Consider the following 21,483-nt stretch of genomic DNA (forward strand, 5'->3'; position numbering starts at 1 on the left):
CGGTTGAGAGGATAAATAAGATGAGGAGAGAACGAAAAAAGGGGAGGGAGAGGGCTTCGTACGACTCTCGCGAAATCTTTTATGCACCCGCTTAATTGAATTTCCATATTTACATGCATCACGCGCTCCGGTCATTTCACTCGGCGTCAATTATAATCGCGATAATCTATAGTTCAATTTTCCACGTCGTGAGAGTGTGAGACACGGAAGTGGGGGGGGATGAAAATGGAGGGGCGGAGTTGAATGACGGGCGATGCTTTCTCCATTGACAATAATCGTTTATTTATTGCGAAAAAAAAAACTAATAAAGGCGAACGCTTGTCTTTCGAGAATACGCAGGGTACAATGTACATCGTGTTTTTCTAACTTAATCTATACAAAAACAAAAATCTTCGTTACCCTTAATGTAAAATATTCATTTTCTCTCTCTCTCTCTCTTTTTATTTTTTTTTATTTTTTTATAATCTTGCTCAAGTTTTTCTTCGTTCACGAACCTAAAACAAATGTTTCTGTAATAGAACCAATGCCGGAGTTTCATTTTTGCGTTTGGACGTTTTTCTCTCCTTTATTTTCGTCATTGTCGAGTTATCACGTATAGAATATAAAGGAACGATATAGATAAGACACAGGCCAAGGCAAGACGGTTCAACGAGGCGCTCGAATTCGAGCCATTTTTCACCCAATTTTCATTTCTTTTATCGTCATCATTTTTCGCAAATTATTTACAAGTTTTTTACCCTACTTCCTCGTCGCGCTTACGATCGTAAAAACTTGTAACAATAATTTCGATATTTTTATGCATGATCGTTGTCTCCTTTTCTTTACGTATTCATATATATATATATATATATAATAGGTATAAATATTTATCTAATTATTATTTAATATCGACGATAAATAAACAAATAAATGTATAAATATTTATTTATTTATTTATTTAATCGTTCATTCAATATAGAATTCTCTCAAGATCCATGGCCTTTGGATACGTTTTGTTTTTTCTTTTTTTTATTCATTCTTCGTCACATATATAGCATGTGATATGTATTTTGTATATACATATATGCATGTACTGGAGAACAATCGAAGGCTCAACACGGACGGATTCGATTTATTAGCAATATCCCATTGGTTTTTTTTTTAATTTTAATTTTTATTGTAAATTGTCTTTTTCTTTTCGTCTCCCTCAAAAGGCACTCACCTGTTGTGGGAATGACGTTTTATTGGAAATTATATTAATGGGATTCGGACGACTTCCATGTCTTGAAAGTGCCTTTTCCTCGAGTTCAAAGGGTCTTCCCCGTTTCGAATGTTGGTTGCACGACAAAGTTAACGTTAATGGGATAAAGAACGTTTTTTTTTTCTTGCACAATATTTTAATAAGTGTTCACAGTACCGGGCAGTTTATAGATATTCTATCGATATTTAACGCTTCGCGACAAAAATGCTGTTCTGCACAAAAATGATTTAAAAAAATCCCTTCCCGAGACCAACACTTTGGGAGCACAACTTTGTAGGGATGAGAAAAATGATGAAAAATTTAGCGACTCCGGAGAAAATGGGGGATGAGAAAATGGATTTTTTACGATAAATATCGAAACTGAAGCTTCTCGATTGGACGCTAGGAAGCGAGAGAATATCGAAGAGTTTGACAAAGCTGTTGAGGAATCTGGGAAATCCTGAACAATCTTGTTTGGTTGCTTCTTCGAGTGACCAGGGTCGAAAAAAGGCGAGACTTTGCGAGTTTGTGAAAAATCGAGATTTTTCGTTCCCCATTTACTTCGGGTGTTTCTAAATATTTATTTTTTCAACGAATGTAAAATTCTAAAGGATAAAAAAAATATGAAGAGATTTCAGCATCGATTTTTTTCGTCATCGATCATTCGCAGAATTCTCTCGCGAATGAGAAATTTACGTATTTTTCCTTGCCTTTAACATATACTCGGTGCCGAAACACCGAAGCGCGCACGATCGAAATCCAGAAGGGGATTATTTTGCGACGAGTACAAAAAGTATTTCGTTGAGGTTGACAAACGTTTGTATCTCAGAGTTTGAGGGGCGAAGTAGCAGGAAAGAATACAACGACTGGAGATCGTTCAACTGATGAGATCGCCGTTTTTCCGGAGCATCTCAAGATGGAGTTCGTACTCACGGGCCTTGAGCCTCAGGGAGGCTATACTGTTGGTTCTACGATCGATATCCGGCAGCGCGGTGACGCTTCCGGTTGGCGAGCTTTGCGGGGAGCTGGTGCAAGTCGGCGAAGCCGCGGATGCTGCGGAAGGGATGTTGACGACCGTTGGAGGTTGGGGAGGAGGCGGAGGAGGCGGCGGCGGCGGCGCGACGGTTGCCGATGACGGGGCCGGCGGAGGGGGAGGTGAGTTACGAACGATCTTTGGCCTCTGAGCTGCGGATATGTTGGCAAGAAGAGTTTGAAAGGACGCGGCCGAGGTGTAGGGCAATGGCATTCCAGGTGGCAGGAGCTGCGGCGGTCCACGATGATAAGGGTGAGCTGGATAACCGCCTGGTAAGACGTGACCGTGGCCGAGGGGTGGATAACGAAAAGCCTCGAACGGTTTTCTCAAAGCGAACGTTCCGAGATGGGCGAACGGATTGGGCAGCGATGGAGCAACTACCGCCGACGGTGGTGGTCCTCCGGTTCCCAAATATGGGTTGTAAGGATGACCTTGGGGACCCACCTTCTCCTGCTTTCGCCACTTGGCTCTTCTGTTCTGGAACCATACCTGGAACAATAAGTCAAAAATGATAATTCGATCGCGATTACACACGTTTTTCCAGCACTTTTTCTTCTTCGTGGGCGACATAAGTTTTTTAAATGGAGACTCGTCGCGGGAAGGCAACGGTTACTGGAAACTCTGCTATTTGTTTCCATAATTATTGGACACTCGCGGTCGCTTTATGGCGAGTACTGCATATATACAGATAACAGAAATATATGTGCACATAAATACGGATATTCGTCGCGTTACCAACAGAATCGTACACGAGGGCAAAGGTCCAACAACCGACGGCGAGTTATTGCAATCGCCCCTTTTTTTTCTTACAATGCACAATCGATTTCGAGAAAAAACTTTTGTCCAGCATTAGAAAAGCAACTATTATTTTTACAGCTGTGTTCCTTGAGGGAACGAGAGTTCACACATGCGTGTACAAAGACAGACTATTATTTTCAAAACGTTGCAAATGTTCCGATGAAAGTGTTTAATGCACATTCAAATGACACTTAATATTTGAGGAAATAATAAAATCCAAGAAAAAGGCCGTAAACTGTACGCTTGGCCGGCTCATTACAATCGTATTTTACATCGCGATAAACGAAAACGCTTCTCCACAGAAGTCGTTGAATGTGCGCCTTTCCAATCGGTGTGCCCCCGCCGTCCGAGAGAGTCTCCGCGTTCATTTGGACTTTAATTCATCGGTAATAAGCGATCGCGTCGGTATGATACGGAGGAAAAAAGAGAAAGTGTGACGTGACGAAGACGAAGCAATGCGCGGCTTTGAATAGTCGTTGACGTTCGTGACCTATGCGCACACACGATTTATTAATCGTACGGCTTGCACAAATCGCACAAGCTCAGGTGCACAAGTGCTGGCATTTGGTTCTCTCGACTGGTCGATTCAACCGAGCAATTGATCATTCGTCGCTTCAAAACGTTCGACTGTTTCCCAGGGCGCCTCAGAACCGCGAGCAACAAACGAACGCGCTTGTCAACTAGTTTTCTGGGAAAGTTTCGGGAGAGGACGAAGATTTTTTTCGGTCGATCGGCAACGTATACCGGGCGGTCGGTCACGGACTCGGTGGATCATTTCGAGGAAGGTATCCTTCGAATTCCGGGTCACGGGGGAGCGGACGAGTAATGCTCCTCCCTGGAAGTCATTCGATCAGCGAAACGTAGAATGGCGAAGAGGCTGCGTGAAACGGAATAAAAGGGAAAGAGGAAAAAAAGACGGGGAATGTGGATTCCGGCTAAAGTGACGCGTTCCCTTTTCCTACAACGATCTCATTGTCTTCTCTCGTTTTTTCCTTGGCTTTTATTTTTTTTTCAGGAAGCACAGCCGAGACGTTGGGGTCGTATGATTACCTCTTTTGTGCACTCGTTCCACCAACTTCTCGGTGAAAACGAAGGGAAAGCCGGCAAAATAAATGCCCGCGGAACGACGCTCATCTCTTGCAACGCTAGCCATCGGAGCTTGCTGCTTTTACAGATATAATCGAAGCCTCCTTCGCGGAGTTGCGTGATTTTTGCGCACTCACAGACTCCTTCATTGTTCGTACTCCCGCTCACTCTCGATACTCGATTGTTACCTGTCTTACTTTTAGTGAGCTATCAGCCTAAATGCCAAATATATAATGACCCAGAAATATTTGGACATCGTAAAACAGCTGCTGAAGGGGGACACGAGCTCCCTTACGCGTAACGTATATTTTGCTCCCCCTTCCTCGCTGTCCTTCCCAAACTCTGGAAAAACGTGTGGGAACAAGCTCGCACGAATCGTCGACAGTTGCACGATTCTCCATTTACGACTACGGAGATGGAGGCGTATGCCCAATTGCGCAATGGTGTTTCGCCGCTTCTGAGGATCCATTTGTTTTGAGAAAATCTCAAAGATCGTGAAGATCGGTTCAGCCAGTCGCCTTGGAGAAAAAAAAACTTTCATCTTGAGGAGTTTAACGGGTGGTTCGCGATAATGAACAATTCATCTGAATGTCGAATTATTCCGAAACTATAAAAATGGTAAATGGAACCTCCGGCCCGCCGACGACCCTTCGCAGAATCCAATCGAATATATTTATCATTTTAAGAAATTGTTAACATTTTACGTGGTCATTCGGGAGCGCGAATATTGACGCGGTCACGGCTTCCCGAGCACGTGAACAGTTACGACGAGAGACGAGATGATCTGGCCTCTTTGACACCGATCGAGGATCCCCTTTTGCCAGCAGCACGAGGAGTGAATTATCGGAGCTGTAGAAGCAGCGCCGAAGAATTTTTGCAGTAGCGGAAAACGTTTCTTCCACAGTTTCTTTCTTTTCTACAAAACCTCAAACGTTTGTGCATTCCGAATTCCGTAAGATTCTCCGAAAGATCGAACGACGTTCCCTCGCCGATGCGGTGATGAAACCAGTTCAGCGGAAGCTGCAGGGTGTATCGCGTTCCTCGATTTTTCTCCGCTCCTCACCGTTTCCCTGAATTATCTTTCACTTCCTTTTTTCCGAACAACTTTTTTCCGAAGGTAAAATAAATGCAACGGAAATTAAGAGACTCCGATTTGATTGAAGCGACGACTCGAGTTCTCCCGGCAGAAAAAACAACAACAAAAGCCAAGAACGGCGAGAGACTATTTTCAGCCGTGCCAGGTCAGACGTACCGGTACCACGAAGATCGGCGAATAAGAACAAATGAAAAAAGAACAAAACAACAAGAGCAACGCGAGCCCTTGTGTTTTAATGCAAGAAAAATGGAGATGGATCGCCAGAGACAGACGTGGCGAGCAAAAACAAAATAAAATAAATAAAAAAAAAAAAAAACATTGCCAACGAAGACGAGTGAAAAGAGCAAAAATATAAAGCAATTGGGACAGAGGACTTTGGCGCGGGACGAAATAATGGGATAAAAAACGTGAAAAAAGAGTCGAAGAAACGAGAGAAATGACGGAATTGAGAATTCGACGCGTGCGGGCTCTCGTGACGGGTAGCAATGAGGATTCCAAAGCCAAGTTTATTCGTCAACAACGATTCAACTTATCCAATCATCCTGCCTATCGTGTGTCCGCCAGGGGGAGATTGCCGACCTGCAGCACATTTCCGCGGAGAAAAATAGTCAATCCGGTATATGTACGTAGATTCGTATGAAATGGGATGACGAGACAGGACCTCCCCGAGCGAGTCCCGTACCGGAGTAAGAGCGTGCAGCTTGAGTAATGAGCATAGAAATCATAATTGTCTAGGAAACTTAATTGCTTTTTTGCTTTTTCATTAATTTTCGCTTCAGTTTGCCGAATTGCCAGAAAAATGATTGATCGAGCCAGGATTTTGTTGGTTTTTGCGTACCGACTCGAGCGTTATTTGAATAATCACTCGATGCTGAGTCACTTTTTGAAAGTCTGCGAATCATAATTGGAGTAAAATATTTTTATGCGATCATAAAACTTGACCCGAGGCGAGGGCACGATTAGCTCGCCTCGATCTATCAATTCGTCAGCGAGGTTGATTGCTCTGAATGAAAATGAATTGGGGATTCGACGCGGAGAATATCGGCGCGCGATGGATACGTCAATGCCTCATGGAATTGTATTTATTTCTGTTTATTTGTTATATTTATAAAGGAATTGGAATTAACGAAAGGTGCCTATTCGGTCAAAGAAGTGCCGCGCACGTGTAAACGTTCCGAAACCGCGGCGCCGTTGTTCTTCAAAAGTTCGAGCACATTAGGTTTCCATGTCTACCGATTTTTTTATTTTACCTTTTTTTCGAGCCGCAGGACGCTTTGCTCGTATAAGAGCCAAGTCATGTGGAAAAGGAGTCATCGATGACTGGACTATTCGGGAAGCGAGATCGAAGATCTCGCTCTTTTTCGTCCCATACTCGTGGCTCAAAGACTCTTCGGCGCACGAGCAAAAAAACGGTGTACAGAGAATACGTCAGAAGAGGAAGAAAAAAGTCATTAAAGTGGATCGAAGTGGCCCGAAAATTCGTTTCAGTACGAATTGAGGCTTTCTCTGAGTGCGTTTGCTCCCTGAATCTCGATTCTATTGATGCAGCGTCTTGCTGTGTCAAATGACCGGGGACCGAAAACTGTGTTTGAGTAACGATCAATAACATTTCGAAATGTTTATTGCGTCCCTTGTCCCTTCGGCCATTGAGAAGGGGGACGATAAAATTCAAAGATTAATTAACCGATCGCTACTACCTGTGAAACACATTTTTCTGCGGTTGAATCGTAAATTTGCGAGTATAATAATGCCCGGAGGGTCGCCCGTGAATTTATAATGTGAAAAAAAGGAAAAATTGAGAATTCGGAGAGAATATTTTGAGGGAGAGATTTTATGATATAGAGTGAGGAATATTTGAGTTGAGGAAGCTTTCATGAGAAAAATAGAAGAGTGAGGGGAAAGGGAGGGGAGGAAAGAAACGATGGAGGCGGGTGCCGGGACCCCCCACGGAGAACAGGATTGCCCCCAGCGGGGAGTTAAATATCCCGAGGGCTAAAACAAAACGTACCGACGACGCGGCGTCGTACGTCCGTGTCTTGTTCGCGGTGCCCGTTTCTGGTCGTTCAAAAAGCGAGGGAGAGAGATAGAGAAAGGGAAAAAGGAACGATCGCTCGCGCGAGTTAACGTTTCCACGTTAATTGCGCCACATTAATTACAATGGCCGGCAGCGTTCGAAGCGGATTAACCATTCGATTTGTAGGATGAATCTCCGCGCGCAAGAGGTTCAAAAGGCCACCGTCGGTATTGCCTAGCATCGCCTTAAGAAAAAAAAAAAAAAAAAAAAAAACAAAAACAAAAATTAGACAAAAAATCACCGGGACGTAATCTCCATGCCAACAGCGGCGTTTTTTCATCCACTTTTTTATTTTTTTTTATCAATCATCCGCTCCATTCAGGTACGAGAAGCAATATTTAAGAACCACACGCGGAGTCATTAATCGATTATTAATACGCTCATGCTTCAACCGCGACTCAGAAAATCGAGAATCATTTTTTCCCTTTTACTTTCTCTTTCAATGAATATATTTAACAACCAATTCTCATTGGAGCTCACTCCACTAATTACCTCTGAGGCTATACAATTAGAACAGAACAAACAGAAAGAGGAGGCTCCTCTCTCATTCTCCAGCACTCATTAAAGACGTGATGAATCACTTGAAATATTGGATTCTAAAATTCTCGAGTTTTAATGACAAGCCTTGAATGCGAGATTGAAAAATTGGTTAATTATTTCATCTCGACCGTCCGATCTATTAATTTGATACAATTTTTCACTCGTCAAATAGTTTTTTTATACTTTAGGAATAAATCCGTGGACCTTGCCCCGGAATCGGGTAAATAAAATTAAAAAAAAACAAAAAAAAAAAATAACGTTCAGCAAATCGTAGATTCAAGCGAATTTTTTTCCCCTTTTCCGAGAATTTTTCCACTGCTCCCACGATCTGTCTGCGCATATTAGAAGTTGGTATAGAAGTTAAGGATAAAAGCCTCCAAGTATAGGCTCGCTAAGAAGTTGGTGGTACACAAAGTCTGTAAAAAATGATTGCATTTTGCGGTTCGAACGGAGCAAGATAGAGGGAAAAACTGGAAGAAAAGTGGAGGGAAGTTCGTGAGAGCGAAAAGAAAGATTATCGTTGCGGAAAGGTGGCGAGCGTGAGCAGAGAAACGCCGCGTCAAAAGCTACGCTCTTTCCGAAACGAATAATAAAGAAAGAGAGGAAAAGAAAATAAAGAAGAAGAATAAAAAAAAAAGGAGACGAAAGTTACAACACGGAGAATCGGCAGGTGCGACTTCCTGTTGTAAAAGCATGTAACCGAGATAAAACGTTTGGATAAGGAAAACGTGTACGCTTTTATTCCACGAATGAAGTGACTTGCACCGCGACTGCCAGAGACCACGAGCTTCGAGCAGAACAGCCGAGGCGAAAGCTATCATGAAGAGGAGATGGATCAAAGTCCAGGCTTCGTGAAGTAGGAAGAATAAAAAAAAAACGAGAAAAAAGATTTTTTAAGGAGAGCTACCACGAATAGATTTAAAAATTACACAACTTTCGGATCGTCGATGTCAATTTTTGAGGAAACGAAGATCTTCAGGCTCAAAAGTGATCAACGAATCGTGACCTCGTTCGCTTCAACAATTTCTTTTATTTGCCTTGAAATTTTTTATTTCCCGTCTTTGAAGAGTTTTCGAAAAATGAAGGCTGCGATACCGATTTGTTTGCTGTCTTTCAGAAAGGTCAAACGAAGCTCGTTCCAAGCCAAGTCCAAAATAGAAAACTCGAGTAGAAAAAGGCTTCGGATGCTCGAGCCTCGAGTTCCCTTTCCGCGTACTTTTCACAAATGGCGATCTCCGCCGTTTCAGCGTTTCGCGTTCTCGAGAATGTGAAAAAAATCGCCGTTCAATTTGGCAAGTGGATTCTCGTGCTCTGGGAGACCGTTTTACAAGGGCGAGAGCGAGAAAGAACTCCGGGAAGTGAGCTCAACGGAGAAGCATATCTCGAGGGAACGTGGTCAACATGTCGGAGATGAATCTCTTTCTTCCTCTGCCTCTCTTTGCCTCGTTCTCGAGTAGACATCGATTAATTGCTTCGGGACGATGTCTCGCATCGTTCAATTGCTGCTTAATTGATACACTCATGAATCATTCCGGATATCCCTTATAGCCTTACCTGGGTCATTGGACGGACTGCGGTGGAAGTTCATGCGTTGAGTAGCAATCGCGCGTTTCGACGAAGGAAAAGTGCAAAGAAAAACTAATTCAACAAACTCGACGATAGACGAATGATCGATTGGAGCAAAAACCAAAAATTTCGTAACTTCGCTCGATTGATCTCACAGTCGTCCAATTCTAGTCGATTCCAACACCAATTCGTCGCAGACGATAAAATCAATTTGAAGTCGCACCGGTTACGTGAAAAGGGCCCGAAAAGTTTCGTTTTCCGGTGCAAGAATTTATCAGAATTTCTCTGTTTATAGATGCTCAATTTGCATGTTTGTATAGCGCTGCGGAAATAAAAACTGGCAAACCGTAACGTATTTTATTCGAGGACTCATTTGCTGACAATTCAATTTTCATCACAATCCGAGAACCGTGACTATCCGACGATGGTATCGCACAAGAGAACCGAGAACGAGTTCCTTCGCTGTTAGTACGTCCGCACACGCGGAGCCCCGCGTCCCGTGAACTTAGAAACGGCCGCGATCGCCGCTTCTCGTGGGATCATTTTTTCTGCGTACGCCCTTTCGACGTCCCGCAGTCGCAGCGCAGAGGTTCCTAGGTGTTCGGAACGGAGCTCTGTGGTCAATGGTTTTACAGAAGCGAACGAGTGTCTCTTTCATTCCCTACCATTTCACAGACACACGCGCACAACACGGAGACGAGGGTACCTCGAACCTTTCGTTTCTACCTTTTGCCTTTGACGATATGCCCGTGGCAGGTTCTCCGCGCGGGATCGCGAGTTTCCGCGAAATGATTAACGCCCGGGTCCACGATGCGTGTCATTCTCTCTCGCTTTTGCAGTGGTTCTCATCTCTTTGATTCGCTTAAAACTTTCGAAACTTCCTTCCCTTATATGAAAAGACGGTTGATTGATAAACGCTCGTTTAAATTTAATTCAAATTGGAGGAAAATTGTCAAGAAAATCCCGCGCCGTGGAGTCTGGTTGATGAAAAAGTTTTCGTTCCAGTTTTTCCTTCAATTTGCCGATTTGCTGATCAAGATTTGTCAGGAACGATTCGAGCCGCGTAGATCCTTTAATTCTATTGAAAGAGGGCCGAGAAATTCTTGGTTTTTGGAATGAGAAATCGGCACTGGATGATCGCACCCGTCATTCGGCGTACAGCGAGAGTAATTACGCGGAGAAATTGACGAACGAGAACGCACCGAGCAATTTGGTGAACACGGTGAGAGGAAAATAAAGAATAAATTCCAAAAATACAAACGACTCTGGTTGGAAACGTAATGCAGAACCTTTTGTAGCGGGAGTTCGATGTATATAAAGCCGGTAATTTCTCGAGGCTCAGAACCCCGATTGCCCCGGAACGAACCGACTCGATCAGAGTTGGCACGCGATAAGATGTTAGTTGAAAATTATTACGACGAAACAAGCTGCTATTATTGAATCCCTACGTCAAAGTCACTGTGTATAATAAACGTGATGAGAGAAAATATCGCTAAGAAACTCACCGGCAATGGTAATTAAAGGAAAGTCAATTAGAGTCGTTATTAATTAGTCAATTATCACGAATATCCATGTGCATTATTATTCGACGAAATATTAATTATCATTTTTCGTCGTAGCAGACAAATTTTTAATAATCACGAAAAAAACGATTATTTAGAGATATAAATTGAATTTAAAAAAAAAAAACTATAAAAATAATGAGGATTGGAAAATAAAAAATTTTTCGTTGATAACTATTTTGTAGAACAGCGAAATATTTCAATCGCCCAAAAATATGTTTTTTCGTCTCAGCAAAGCTACTTTTAAGCATAAAAAAGCTTTGTTGTAATCGAAATTTTGTTGCCTACACAACAACATTATATGTTGGACTTTTCAAAACGTTTTTATTCCATCTACGAATGTAAGGAATTAATCTTACAAGAAAACTTTTCAGGCGTCAATTCCTTAATAATTGATTACAATCGTTTAAATAATTGAAAAATCAAGTTTTATTATAGAAAAATGGCCAAATTGAAGAAAGGAATTTTGGAAACCTGTTTTTCTTTTTTTTTTACTTTTCGTCGGTGCAAATTTGCACCAGTGTGGTGTCTACGGGTTAAAATACTTTAACAAAACTTCGATTTCAATGGAATTTCATCATTAAAATAATGTTGAATTTATAATTTGGAGTCATCGGCGTTTCTTCAGTGCTCAGAGATATTGTAACGCTGTTCTGCGCGCGATATAATTTCATGCATATCTGTATATTGGATTGCTATGGAGTGAATATATGATTGAGAGCGCATCAAAGCGGGATGAGTTGGCGATGTTGAGTGCTCGGTGTGGCGATGCGGGGTGAGTTTACGCGTATATCTATACTCCGCAAATGTATGGGCAAAGGAGGCGGAAGAGGTCTGAGCGTATATACCGAGAATAAATTAAACTAATTGAGCAAATTAGCCAGCTGTTCACGCAACAAACGTTCTCTTGCAAGAAATCCACTGATTGTACCAAGTCAGCGTATACTTTATAGTCGTGTTTTCCGTAAGTTGTGTAAAACTGTCCCTTCGAACGTGTACGAGAATAAAAGACGATAATCGACGTGGTTTACCGAAAAACTGGCTTTGAAAGGTCGTTAAAAAAATTGGGTCGCAGATGACATAACGCTGGGGGCAGGACGAAATGATGACGATGTAGTTCGAGGGTTGATATCCAGCACTTTTACGATTCCTGGGACCACTCAATACGGAGGACACAAAACGAAGGGTCCTGCTCGTGACACTTTGGTCGTTTAAGAGTTTCTTTTTTCGGCAGTAGCCAACAGTTCAAATTTTTCCTACTCGATTGCACAATTGTCGTGCAAAAGTAAATTGACTCCAGTAGTCAAGTTAAGTTCCATCGGATCAATATCGTTGATGAAACGTCAAAATTTTTCAAATCGCTAATTTTCTTCTCCACGATTTTACATCTACGTGATTACGCATTTTTGATCAATTGTCTGAGAATCGTAATTCCGTTGAGGCTCGTAAGACAATGCCAATAAAATTTCCAGCCCTCCGGGACTTTGATTCACTTATGTTTGACTGAATAATTTCTTTGAAATTATTTTGAATAGAAACATCGTAAGAATAATGTTATTTAGCTCGAGATGATTGGGCAATTATGATCGAACAAAAAAATTGCGATTCAGAGCCATTAAGACGAGCCTACATTGTTCGTTGAATCGCAGTTGCAGAGCTTTTATCATCGTAATTATCACGTACTGAGGATAACTAGCGAGCAATTGTTTGAGAAAGAAGAATAAATTGAAGCTTTTCCAATGCTGCCCGTGCAGAAATATTATTCAACGTTCGCATCGGAATTACGTTGATTGGTCACGTGGCTTCATTAACTGAGATGACACTTTTTGTCACTTAGGTTGACTCACCTGTATCCGGGCTTCCGTCAGTCCGATCTTCATGGCCAGTTCCTCTCTGAAAAAAATTAATGAAAGACGTGAAATTAGCTAGTTTGGACAGAGACGAGGGGGGATCGTGATCGCAAGAGGAACTTCCGAGGGAGAATGCTTTCGAGGATTTTCAAGGTCGCACCAGTCGATCGATTACATTCTGCTTTGACGTGCGATGGGAATGATGGTTCTCGTCGCGCTTAATTCCGAGTCTTTGGCCATACTCAATGTCACATTTGGCTCAGAATCGCCTCTAGAATTTCCACTAAAATTGGAAAACTTCTAAAATACGTGCAGCAGCGTCATAAGTGATAGCGACGAGAATTTTTCCACCCTCCCCTACTTTTATACCGAGCAAAAGGTTCGATATCGCGCGAGAAGATGGGCACGGGGACTCGAAGAACGCCACTTCATTTCGAAAGCAAATTACCCCCGATGTTCCCCGAAATCAGGAGTCGAATCTCGGTGATTACCGCACAGAAGCCGGCGAGGGTTTTAGAGCAAAAGGGAGAGAGAATCCTCAGCTCACCGACCAAGAAATGGAAAAGAACGAAAGAGATCTCTCCCCTTGATGTCCGTTACGCGCTACGGAGACCAACAGCGAGATGGGCAACGTCGGTATGAGCGTAACGTGCCTCAGAAAAAATACGAGAGGGAATGGGGCCAAGAAATTACATATACAAACGCTAAGAATCTCGATGGTAGCAACCCTTTTTTACCGATTGGTAGAGAAGAGGGAAAATCATGGCACATTATTCCAAATCCTTTTCAACCCGTCAACGACCGGGTTGTGAAACTTTTTCTCACACTTTCATAAAAACGATGAAAAGGCGCGAAACTTACGAACGAGGTGAAATGCTTTTTTATAATTTCAAATTTTTTTCTTTGTATTATTCTCTTTGAAGTGTCAAAAACCATTGCATTGATGATTTCCAAAATTTTCAAAACCACAATCCCCGCTGCCGGACTGTTTTCGAGCTCCGATTAATCAATTTGTAACTAACCAATGAATTTCACTTTGGGATCCTGTGTCACATCTCGAAAATCAAACTTTTATTAAAATCTTGTTCTCCTCGAGGTTGGATCGCTTTGTTTCGACTCGTAACATTCGATTCCCTCGAATGCCGTGCGGTTCTTCGAGACTGTTAACACGCAGTAATTTATCGAAGTCTGCTCTACCGAAGCGTTGGACGAACGGAAGCGGTTTGGATAATTGAGAAAATCGGATTGCCGGGTGATCGGTAAGGTTAAACAAAAATACGGAGGGAGAGTCCAATTTGAGAGACGAGGGAATCCGCGCCTGGTTCATTTGAAGTCTTTGAAAGATGCAACGAGTGCGAGCGAGAGTGCGAGGAGGTAATACATTTTAATATGTACCTGCGTCGATCCGCAGACGCACTTCCCTCTGACCAGGTCCATCTGTTCATCGAAGTGAAAAAAAAATCCTCACGAGAGTTTCATCATTGCAGTCGTTTCCGTTCGTCAAACAATTTAAATTTATTATTATCCCCATGAAGATAGACTCAAAGTACACCTTCGTTCATAACCGAATAAAAATACACGAAGAAAACGAGACCGCGAAAATTCTAGAGGAAAGTATACTAGGAATATAATATCTCGGGGACAGTTACGTTCTGGATTGCAGCATTAATTCGAAGAGAAGTAATAAGAACTGTTCTATCCACCATAATAAAAATACCGATACCCATAACTTTCGTTCAAAAGACTCGAGAGTCTTTTTTCTCTATGAGCATGGTAAAAAATGTTTTCACTCCCTTCGAATGTTTATATTGTAAAGTACGCTCGTGCAAGTCTAAAAAAACTATACCTATGGTAAAATGTCACACACGTATTCGGTGTATATTCGACAGAATTTACTATGCTGACAGTGAAAGTTTGTGATTTACAATACATTTCCACTTATCAGTGAGTGCTTGAGCACAATTGAAAAAATACTATGCTGTTTGTAATCGTTGGCTAAATACTTTGAAAACTTTTGAAAAACAATATTATATTCCTCACTGTACAAAACGAATCCGTTTTCTCCGTGCAGAAGACTCGGCAAATCGCTCGTCATTAAACAAACTTTTGTTGACTCAAGTTTATAGCTCTCGACATCCACCAAGCTTATTTAATGAAGGGCAATTACAAAAAAAAAGTATTAATTATATCGTACAAGATATCCTTTGATTTTCCACTTTTGCACTGATTACAATGTGAAATACTTGTATACTGTTTGCGATATATAGAAGTAAGGGTATAATTATACTTCTCGCTCTGATACTTTCGTCCTCGTATTCCATAATTGTTAATAACACATATCGCAATGCTTTTCTACATCTATGTACACATATTAGTATATATTTATATATATATTAAGGCACAGACTCGTTCCTTTTTTTCTCTCCCTGTTTCTCTCTCTTTCTGTGAATTCCGTACGAAGTTAGATCACTTGAAAGAGTCTGTGCCAGTTCGTTTTTCAATGCATGCTGCGTACGTTGAATTCTCCAACACATCACGCTCTGACTCACACGAGTATTGCGATACGAGCTGATGGGAAGGGTTCTAATAGAATTGTGCGAGCTCGGTTCACAACTGTGTGCTCTAAAATGCGATGACACAATTTTAATGCGAGTCGGGGAATACGATTCAATCATTTTTATGAAACGTATTAACGACGATGCGGATTTCTGAGGAATGAAAAATCGTGTTCGGCTCTTTTTGTTTCGTCTCGATTTGCCAATCGCTGTAGGTTCGGCTCGTACATATTCGCCGTTTTTTTATGCTCGGGATTTAATAAGATCACGAATTTTTGCGGTTTCGAGCTCCGCGCGGATTCGTTCCAGTTTGCACATAATTACGACGCATTTTCCCCGCGAATTGCAACCGTTTTGAGATGAGGCCTTCTCGCTCTCTCCTCTTGTTCGTAGTTCAGGGATCGCTCTTTCTTCCACTCATTTTTTCACTCAACGGCGCGTCCTTCAGCCGCGGGGAGGCTTTGAACGGAGCCGCGACTTTTGTTCTATGTACACAGATCCCCGGTGCACCTATGCAGTGTCGCAACCTGCAATTTCGCGAGCTACGGTAATATCAACTTTTCCAGCAGTCCGCTTTCCAGATCTATTCCGGATAATTCGTTAGCTCTTTTATCCCGGCGCACGCGAGATTTGCGTTCGAACAAAGTTCAAGCCACAAGTTTAAGGAGCTTGTCCGATCTTCCCTTTTCTTTGCTGAATATCAAAAGGCTCGGAACGTCATCCGTGGGAAGCGATCGTGAGAAATTTAGCGAGTCACAAAAATCGAATGTGGAGCCACTTTTTCAGAGAAGTCGTCGCAGACATTTTCGAAAAACGAGTCATTTTTTTCGAAACTGTTTCTCCTCGCATGATATTTCATAAAAATGTGATATCACGTGTCGTATTCCGGAGCGCAGGAGCGGCGTGAGAGTGAGGTCGTTCGCAAGATTTCGCAATTAGTGGTCGGAAAATCCAAAAGCATTTCTTCACGCCTCGTTATGCTTCGGCATCTCGTCACATTTCCATGAAATCGTTGGAGCTGAGATGTCCGCCATCGCAGCGACGGTCTCACGAAAAACAACAGAATTCGTGTGTCCTCGCCAATCGTCGTTTCTTTCGTCGAATCGATTCGAGCAATAATCGATCGATTAACCAATTATTTTTAATCGCTTAATCGGTAAGTTGTAATATTTTGTCAAGATTACTTTATCATAAGGGAATTTAATTGGAAGGATAAAATGGAGCCGGAAGAGAGCATGAGCCGAGAATAAAGTGCGTTTTGGAGGGAGAGCCGATTCGTACGTAATGCACTTGCTTTGGGAAGTGCGAGATGCATCCTTCGGCGGATTGGCGCGGTAGCGTGGCCAATCCGTAATTGGCACTCCACGCGCTGTACGCGTATTAAGCGGGCATTACGATCTCGACTACTGTCCATCGACGGTTACTCCTCGCATTCTTTGATACACGCGTACGCATCCACGTTGAGGAATTTACCACTTTGCGTGTCGATCGTGCACTTTATCTCCGTAAACAGGCGCATAAACTTTTGACAGTAGCTCGGTGTTTATGTCCCCCAAAAAATCTTTTTTCGGGGCCGTCGAAAGGAGACGAGTGAATTGAATTGGAATGAACTTCTTTTAATTCCGATTCGTCACGCGAGAAAATAAAATTTATAACAAAGTAGATCCGCATCGCGCCCTGGATCTCGCGCTTCTCTACTTCCACGCGCATTTCTGCGATCCTTGGATCGTCCGAAGAGAAACGTCGATTCGCCGAATAATCGTGAGCACCGAAACGACGTTGCTTCGTCCGAATGACCGAGAAAGTTGCGGTAATCGGAACGTTCGTTCGGGCAATTAGGAAAAAGACATCGGGCGCGGACAAATGAATCGTAGGAGACTGAAAAACTTGGTTTATTTATAGAGAGAGAGAGAGAGAGAGAGAGAAAGAGAGAGGACGGTGATATAATTACGGAAGGTAATTTCGCGTAAATGAATGAAGCAAAGTGCGAAAGAAACGCTCCGGTGGCGCACAATTGAATCCGCTTTTGCCACGCTCGTAAAGTCTCATTACACTTCCCGTTGGGTTTGCGAATTTCCGCGAATAAGAGTGCGACTCGTTTCTCTCTCGTCTTATTGTATACACACAACTTGGTAAAGCGTCAAACAATGATAATTAGAATTGCGCCACGAGGGACAATCACGGTCGTACGAAACTATTACGCTTATACGTATTTTGTATACGTATATATATATCGGCGTGTAAAAAGTGTGAGCAACCATTCCGAGTGACCGACTAGCGAGTGAGTTGTACTCTTTCCCTGCTCAGCGCTGTTACGACCTCCGGGGTTAATTGGATAATGTAATTGTCCGGTAATTACTCGAATTACCCGCGCGCCCAACCTCTGGCTCACATTGCCTCGCGAGCAATATTTGTGCCCACGAGGATCCTATACGTGCGTCGCATTCTTCCTCGGCTCTCTCGTGATCGGCAGTTTACTCGCGCGGCTATATGAGATTGCGCGAGAAGATATTAGGCATAATCGGAGACTAGAAAAGTTTTGCGGCTCTTTTCTTTGCCATCGATTCTTTACGATTCGAGCGCGAAAAATTCTCACACTCGATGGAAAAGTCTTGTTTTATGTGAGAGTTTATCATTTCGCAATTCGCGACGTGGAGAAAGGGACAAAAAGTCGGTATTTGTGCTCTGGCAAAATTGGCTTTATTAAGGCCTTAGATACACTTGCAGCAGGCGAAAAAACGTGATTTACTTGATTTTTTATCGACAAGGAAATAAATGTTTGTTGAAAAACTTTGAAGAACGTTCATTATTACACATGTTCGTGTACTTGTGCAATTTTTTTCATCAAAAACTCCAACTGTTTTTTGAGTATCAGTTGCGGTGGAGATGATAACTAAAAAACTATTAATCCGCCGATTCATACCGAATTTATACCACTTATTTATTATAATATAGCTCGGGCCTGAACGAAGGATTTGTAAAAATTTTGATTTAAAAAAAATCGCGACAGTTTTAACAGAGAATTCACTTTTTGAGGTGCTAAATTTTCGGTTGTTTGTTACCATTTTTTTTCCCAACAAAGTACGAAATCCTTCGTCCGGGCCCTCGCTATTATTATAATAAATAAGTGGTATAATTTTTAGTAATCGTGCCTACCTCGAATCTAATGCTCCGATCTTTATGAAATTTGGTGAGAATATTCTTCAGACATTGTACTTGGAGAGTATCGAATAAAGAAATTTTCGATTTTTCCGTCCATCACAAGCGCATACAAGGTCTTAAAAATGATCAATTTCCAATCGAACTCATTCCAGGAAGCTTTATTAATTAAATCCTTTGATTGCAAGCCAATTTCCTGGAGGAAAAAATTCGGGCAAAAAAAATGCAGCTCGAACAGAGCCCGAGGGTTCTTGCTCGTACTAAAATTGATGTTTCCAATGACTGTACAATTTCTTGTGTACACTGATGAAAAAAAAAAAAAAAAATAGCTATGTATGTTTATTGGAGGTAGAAAGAAAGTGAGGAGAAACAAAGGGGGAGAAGATCTGGTTAATGGGCGGCTGCTGGATCGCAATCGTTCGCCGGTAGCTCACGGGAGAGCTCTTCAATTCTTCCTATCTAAATTAGATCTGGAGCTAACACCGGGGCCAGTGTTTAGCGTAATATGGACAAGAACCTCTTACGGGACCTCGCGATGTTATAAGCCTACCACCGAGCGCCCACGACATGCCTCTAAAACTCAATACGTTTATGTATACACATGTACAAATTTACCGGTTTGGTGAGGTAGAAATCGACGTCGAACGAGTTTTGAAAATCGATCGATCGATAGATCAGAGATTTGTAATCCGGCGCGAGACGTTTCGGAGCAAAGCAAACGAGAAAAAAACAATCCGAAATTGTTTCCCTCCGTCCCTCTCTACCGATTTGTATATTAATCTACGTAGAAAATTAATTATCTTGTTTATTGGCTTGTCATTAAAAAAAAAAAACAAACATAAACAAACGATCGTAAAAAACTTTCAATGAATTATCACGAAAGTATGTCGAGCAACTTGATTTGAGGTTTCGATGATGAAAACGTTGCAGATAGCACCACTGCGCGATCGCGTTTATTTGAGAATGAAAGAAAAAAACATCACATTTATTGCTTTATACTAATGAAAACTGGCTCTTTCGACGTAGCGCGATACGTATCTCTGTAATTAATATTTTCACAAACTTGCTCGGTAATATAATCGTTCTAATAGAGCAACCAGCATCGTCCCGTTCCTTATCGTATGTTAACGGACACGCTCTATCGATCTATGACGCAAAAATCAGCCCTTTAATAAAACGACACTCCGATTTATCGGTTTTACCGCTTCGGACTCGTAGGATACATGAATATATGCTAAATTATCTCGTACGAACACGAGTTATCTACAGATATGTGAGACACTTAAATTTAAAAGATCGACAGTCTATACTCCGCTCAATAAAAGTTAAGCGACCATAAAATTCAATTAGAGTTATATTTAACGAGGCTATGCTTTAAATATAGAAATACGTTGCGAGCAGTATCACGCTTGTTTTTTCCTAGCGGCAAACACGCGGTAGGCATTCGCGCTGGAGAGTTTTTTCGAACGAGGAACGTTGGCAATGATTTTTGGGAGTTTTTATAAATTCTTGAAAATTCAAGTTTTCAGGGGGTGGTCCTGCGTATTCTAGAAATATAAAAAGGCTCGGAAGGCGGGAGCTAAAATGGTAGGAAGCCAGGAAAATTGGATTTTCAAGAAGCATCGATTTCAACGTCAACAAAGCCGAATTGCAAAATGTTATTAATTCCCCTTGAAAATAAGGAACAACTTGTTGGAATCACGTTCATTAATTTTCATTGGCCAAGTACGCAGGAAATGGAGGTAAAAAAGGGGGAAAATGAATAAACGTAACGTGGCTGTGAGGCAGATCGTTTAGCCACAGTAATAAGACATTTAATAACCCCGGAATGCACTTCTCTTTCGGTGGATCTGAATATAATATAGTGGGAAAGCGCACGATCGTCATACGCGCTCGGTTCGTGGCTGCTCGACGATAACGACTAATTGCCAAATGAAATAGCCTGATAGCCTGCGAGCGGCTATTAGCCAATGCTATGGCCGATTCGACGCTACGGTAAAGCGCCGATTACGAAATGAGCCAAGCAATAAGGGAGCGGACGAAAAAATGGGAATGAGAAAAAAAAACTTATCGAAAAAGCGACGAGGCAGGATGGATACGTTGAAAATCATCATCCTTAATGCACGAAGGTTTAATACGCTGATTACGGGGGGGTCGAGAGGGAGTTTATGAAGCTCCTTCGACCCTGCCAAAGTCTTGAACGCCTTTTGGCGCGTAGCTGCCAATTTATGCATGACATTTTTTTATGTAGCCGCATCATTATCGGGAAGAACGATAGCGATTTATTCTTACGTTGGCACTCGGAAAACTGTTTTTCTTCGCTAACTATAGAAAATTCATTAAGCTCGATCGTGCCCGAAGGATCGTATTTTATGAGTGTCTAAATTACATCGATTTTTACTCCCTAATTGAAGATATAATCGCACTTTAAATTAATGTCATAGTTATTCGTTCGAAATTGTAAATACATTTTTTCAACTTATTTTTTCAACTTAAAAAGACAAAAGACTGTGACAGGAATGGGTCAAGCCAAGAAGAAACAAAATGCCGAAATAAGCAAATGTTACGAGTGCTCATTGCCAATTTCGTTCAATCTTTAACGTAACGTATCTTTATTACTAGTAAGATTATCGTCTCGAATTTTGTTCCCAAACCTTCATTATATACTTCATTGTTATCGTGTACGTTTTTCATGAACTTCGTAAGAAGCGTTTATTCGTTGTATGGAAAGGTAAACGATTTTTTACACATGTCCCTGTAACCCTGTGTATTTGTCTTCATATTTAAACTCGTTTATCTCAATAACCAATGAGACGAACCCTTCAAAATTTGCTACGCGTGTGAGTCGACTACGCATTTAAACTTTGCGTAAATTTCAAGATTTTCTCAAGAAAATCCTCTCGCGCATGATGGGGACTACCTTAAATAAAAATCTGACGAATGAT

At 41.8% G+C, this 21,483-nt stretch overlaps 1 protein-coding gene across 1 annotated transcript in view; it reads right to left on the bottom strand.

The window, feature by feature from the left end:
- Nucleotides 1–257: 257 nt before the first annotated feature.
- Nucleotides 258–21,483, bottom strand: part of LOC122416040 (homeobox protein aristaless-like) — a 93,188-nt gene continuing 71,962 nt past the window's right edge. The window contains exons 3-4 of the mRNA XM_043428706.1: nucleotides 12,822–12,867; nucleotides 258–2,741 (exon numbers count right to left, since the gene is read on the bottom strand). Coding sequence (XP_043284641.1) covers nucleotides 2,097–2,741; nucleotides 12,822–12,867 — 691 coding nt within the window. The 3' untranslated portion in view covers nucleotides 258–2,096. The remainder of the gene's footprint in view (nucleotides 2,742–12,821; nucleotides 12,868–21,483) is intronic.

Source organism: Venturia canescens, chromosome 9, assembly GCF_019457755.1.
Source record: "Venturia canescens isolate UGA chromosome 9, ASM1945775v1, whole genome shotgun sequence".
Classification (NCBI taxonomy): Eukaryota; Metazoa; Arthropoda; class Insecta; order Hymenoptera; family Ichneumonidae; genus Venturia; species Venturia canescens.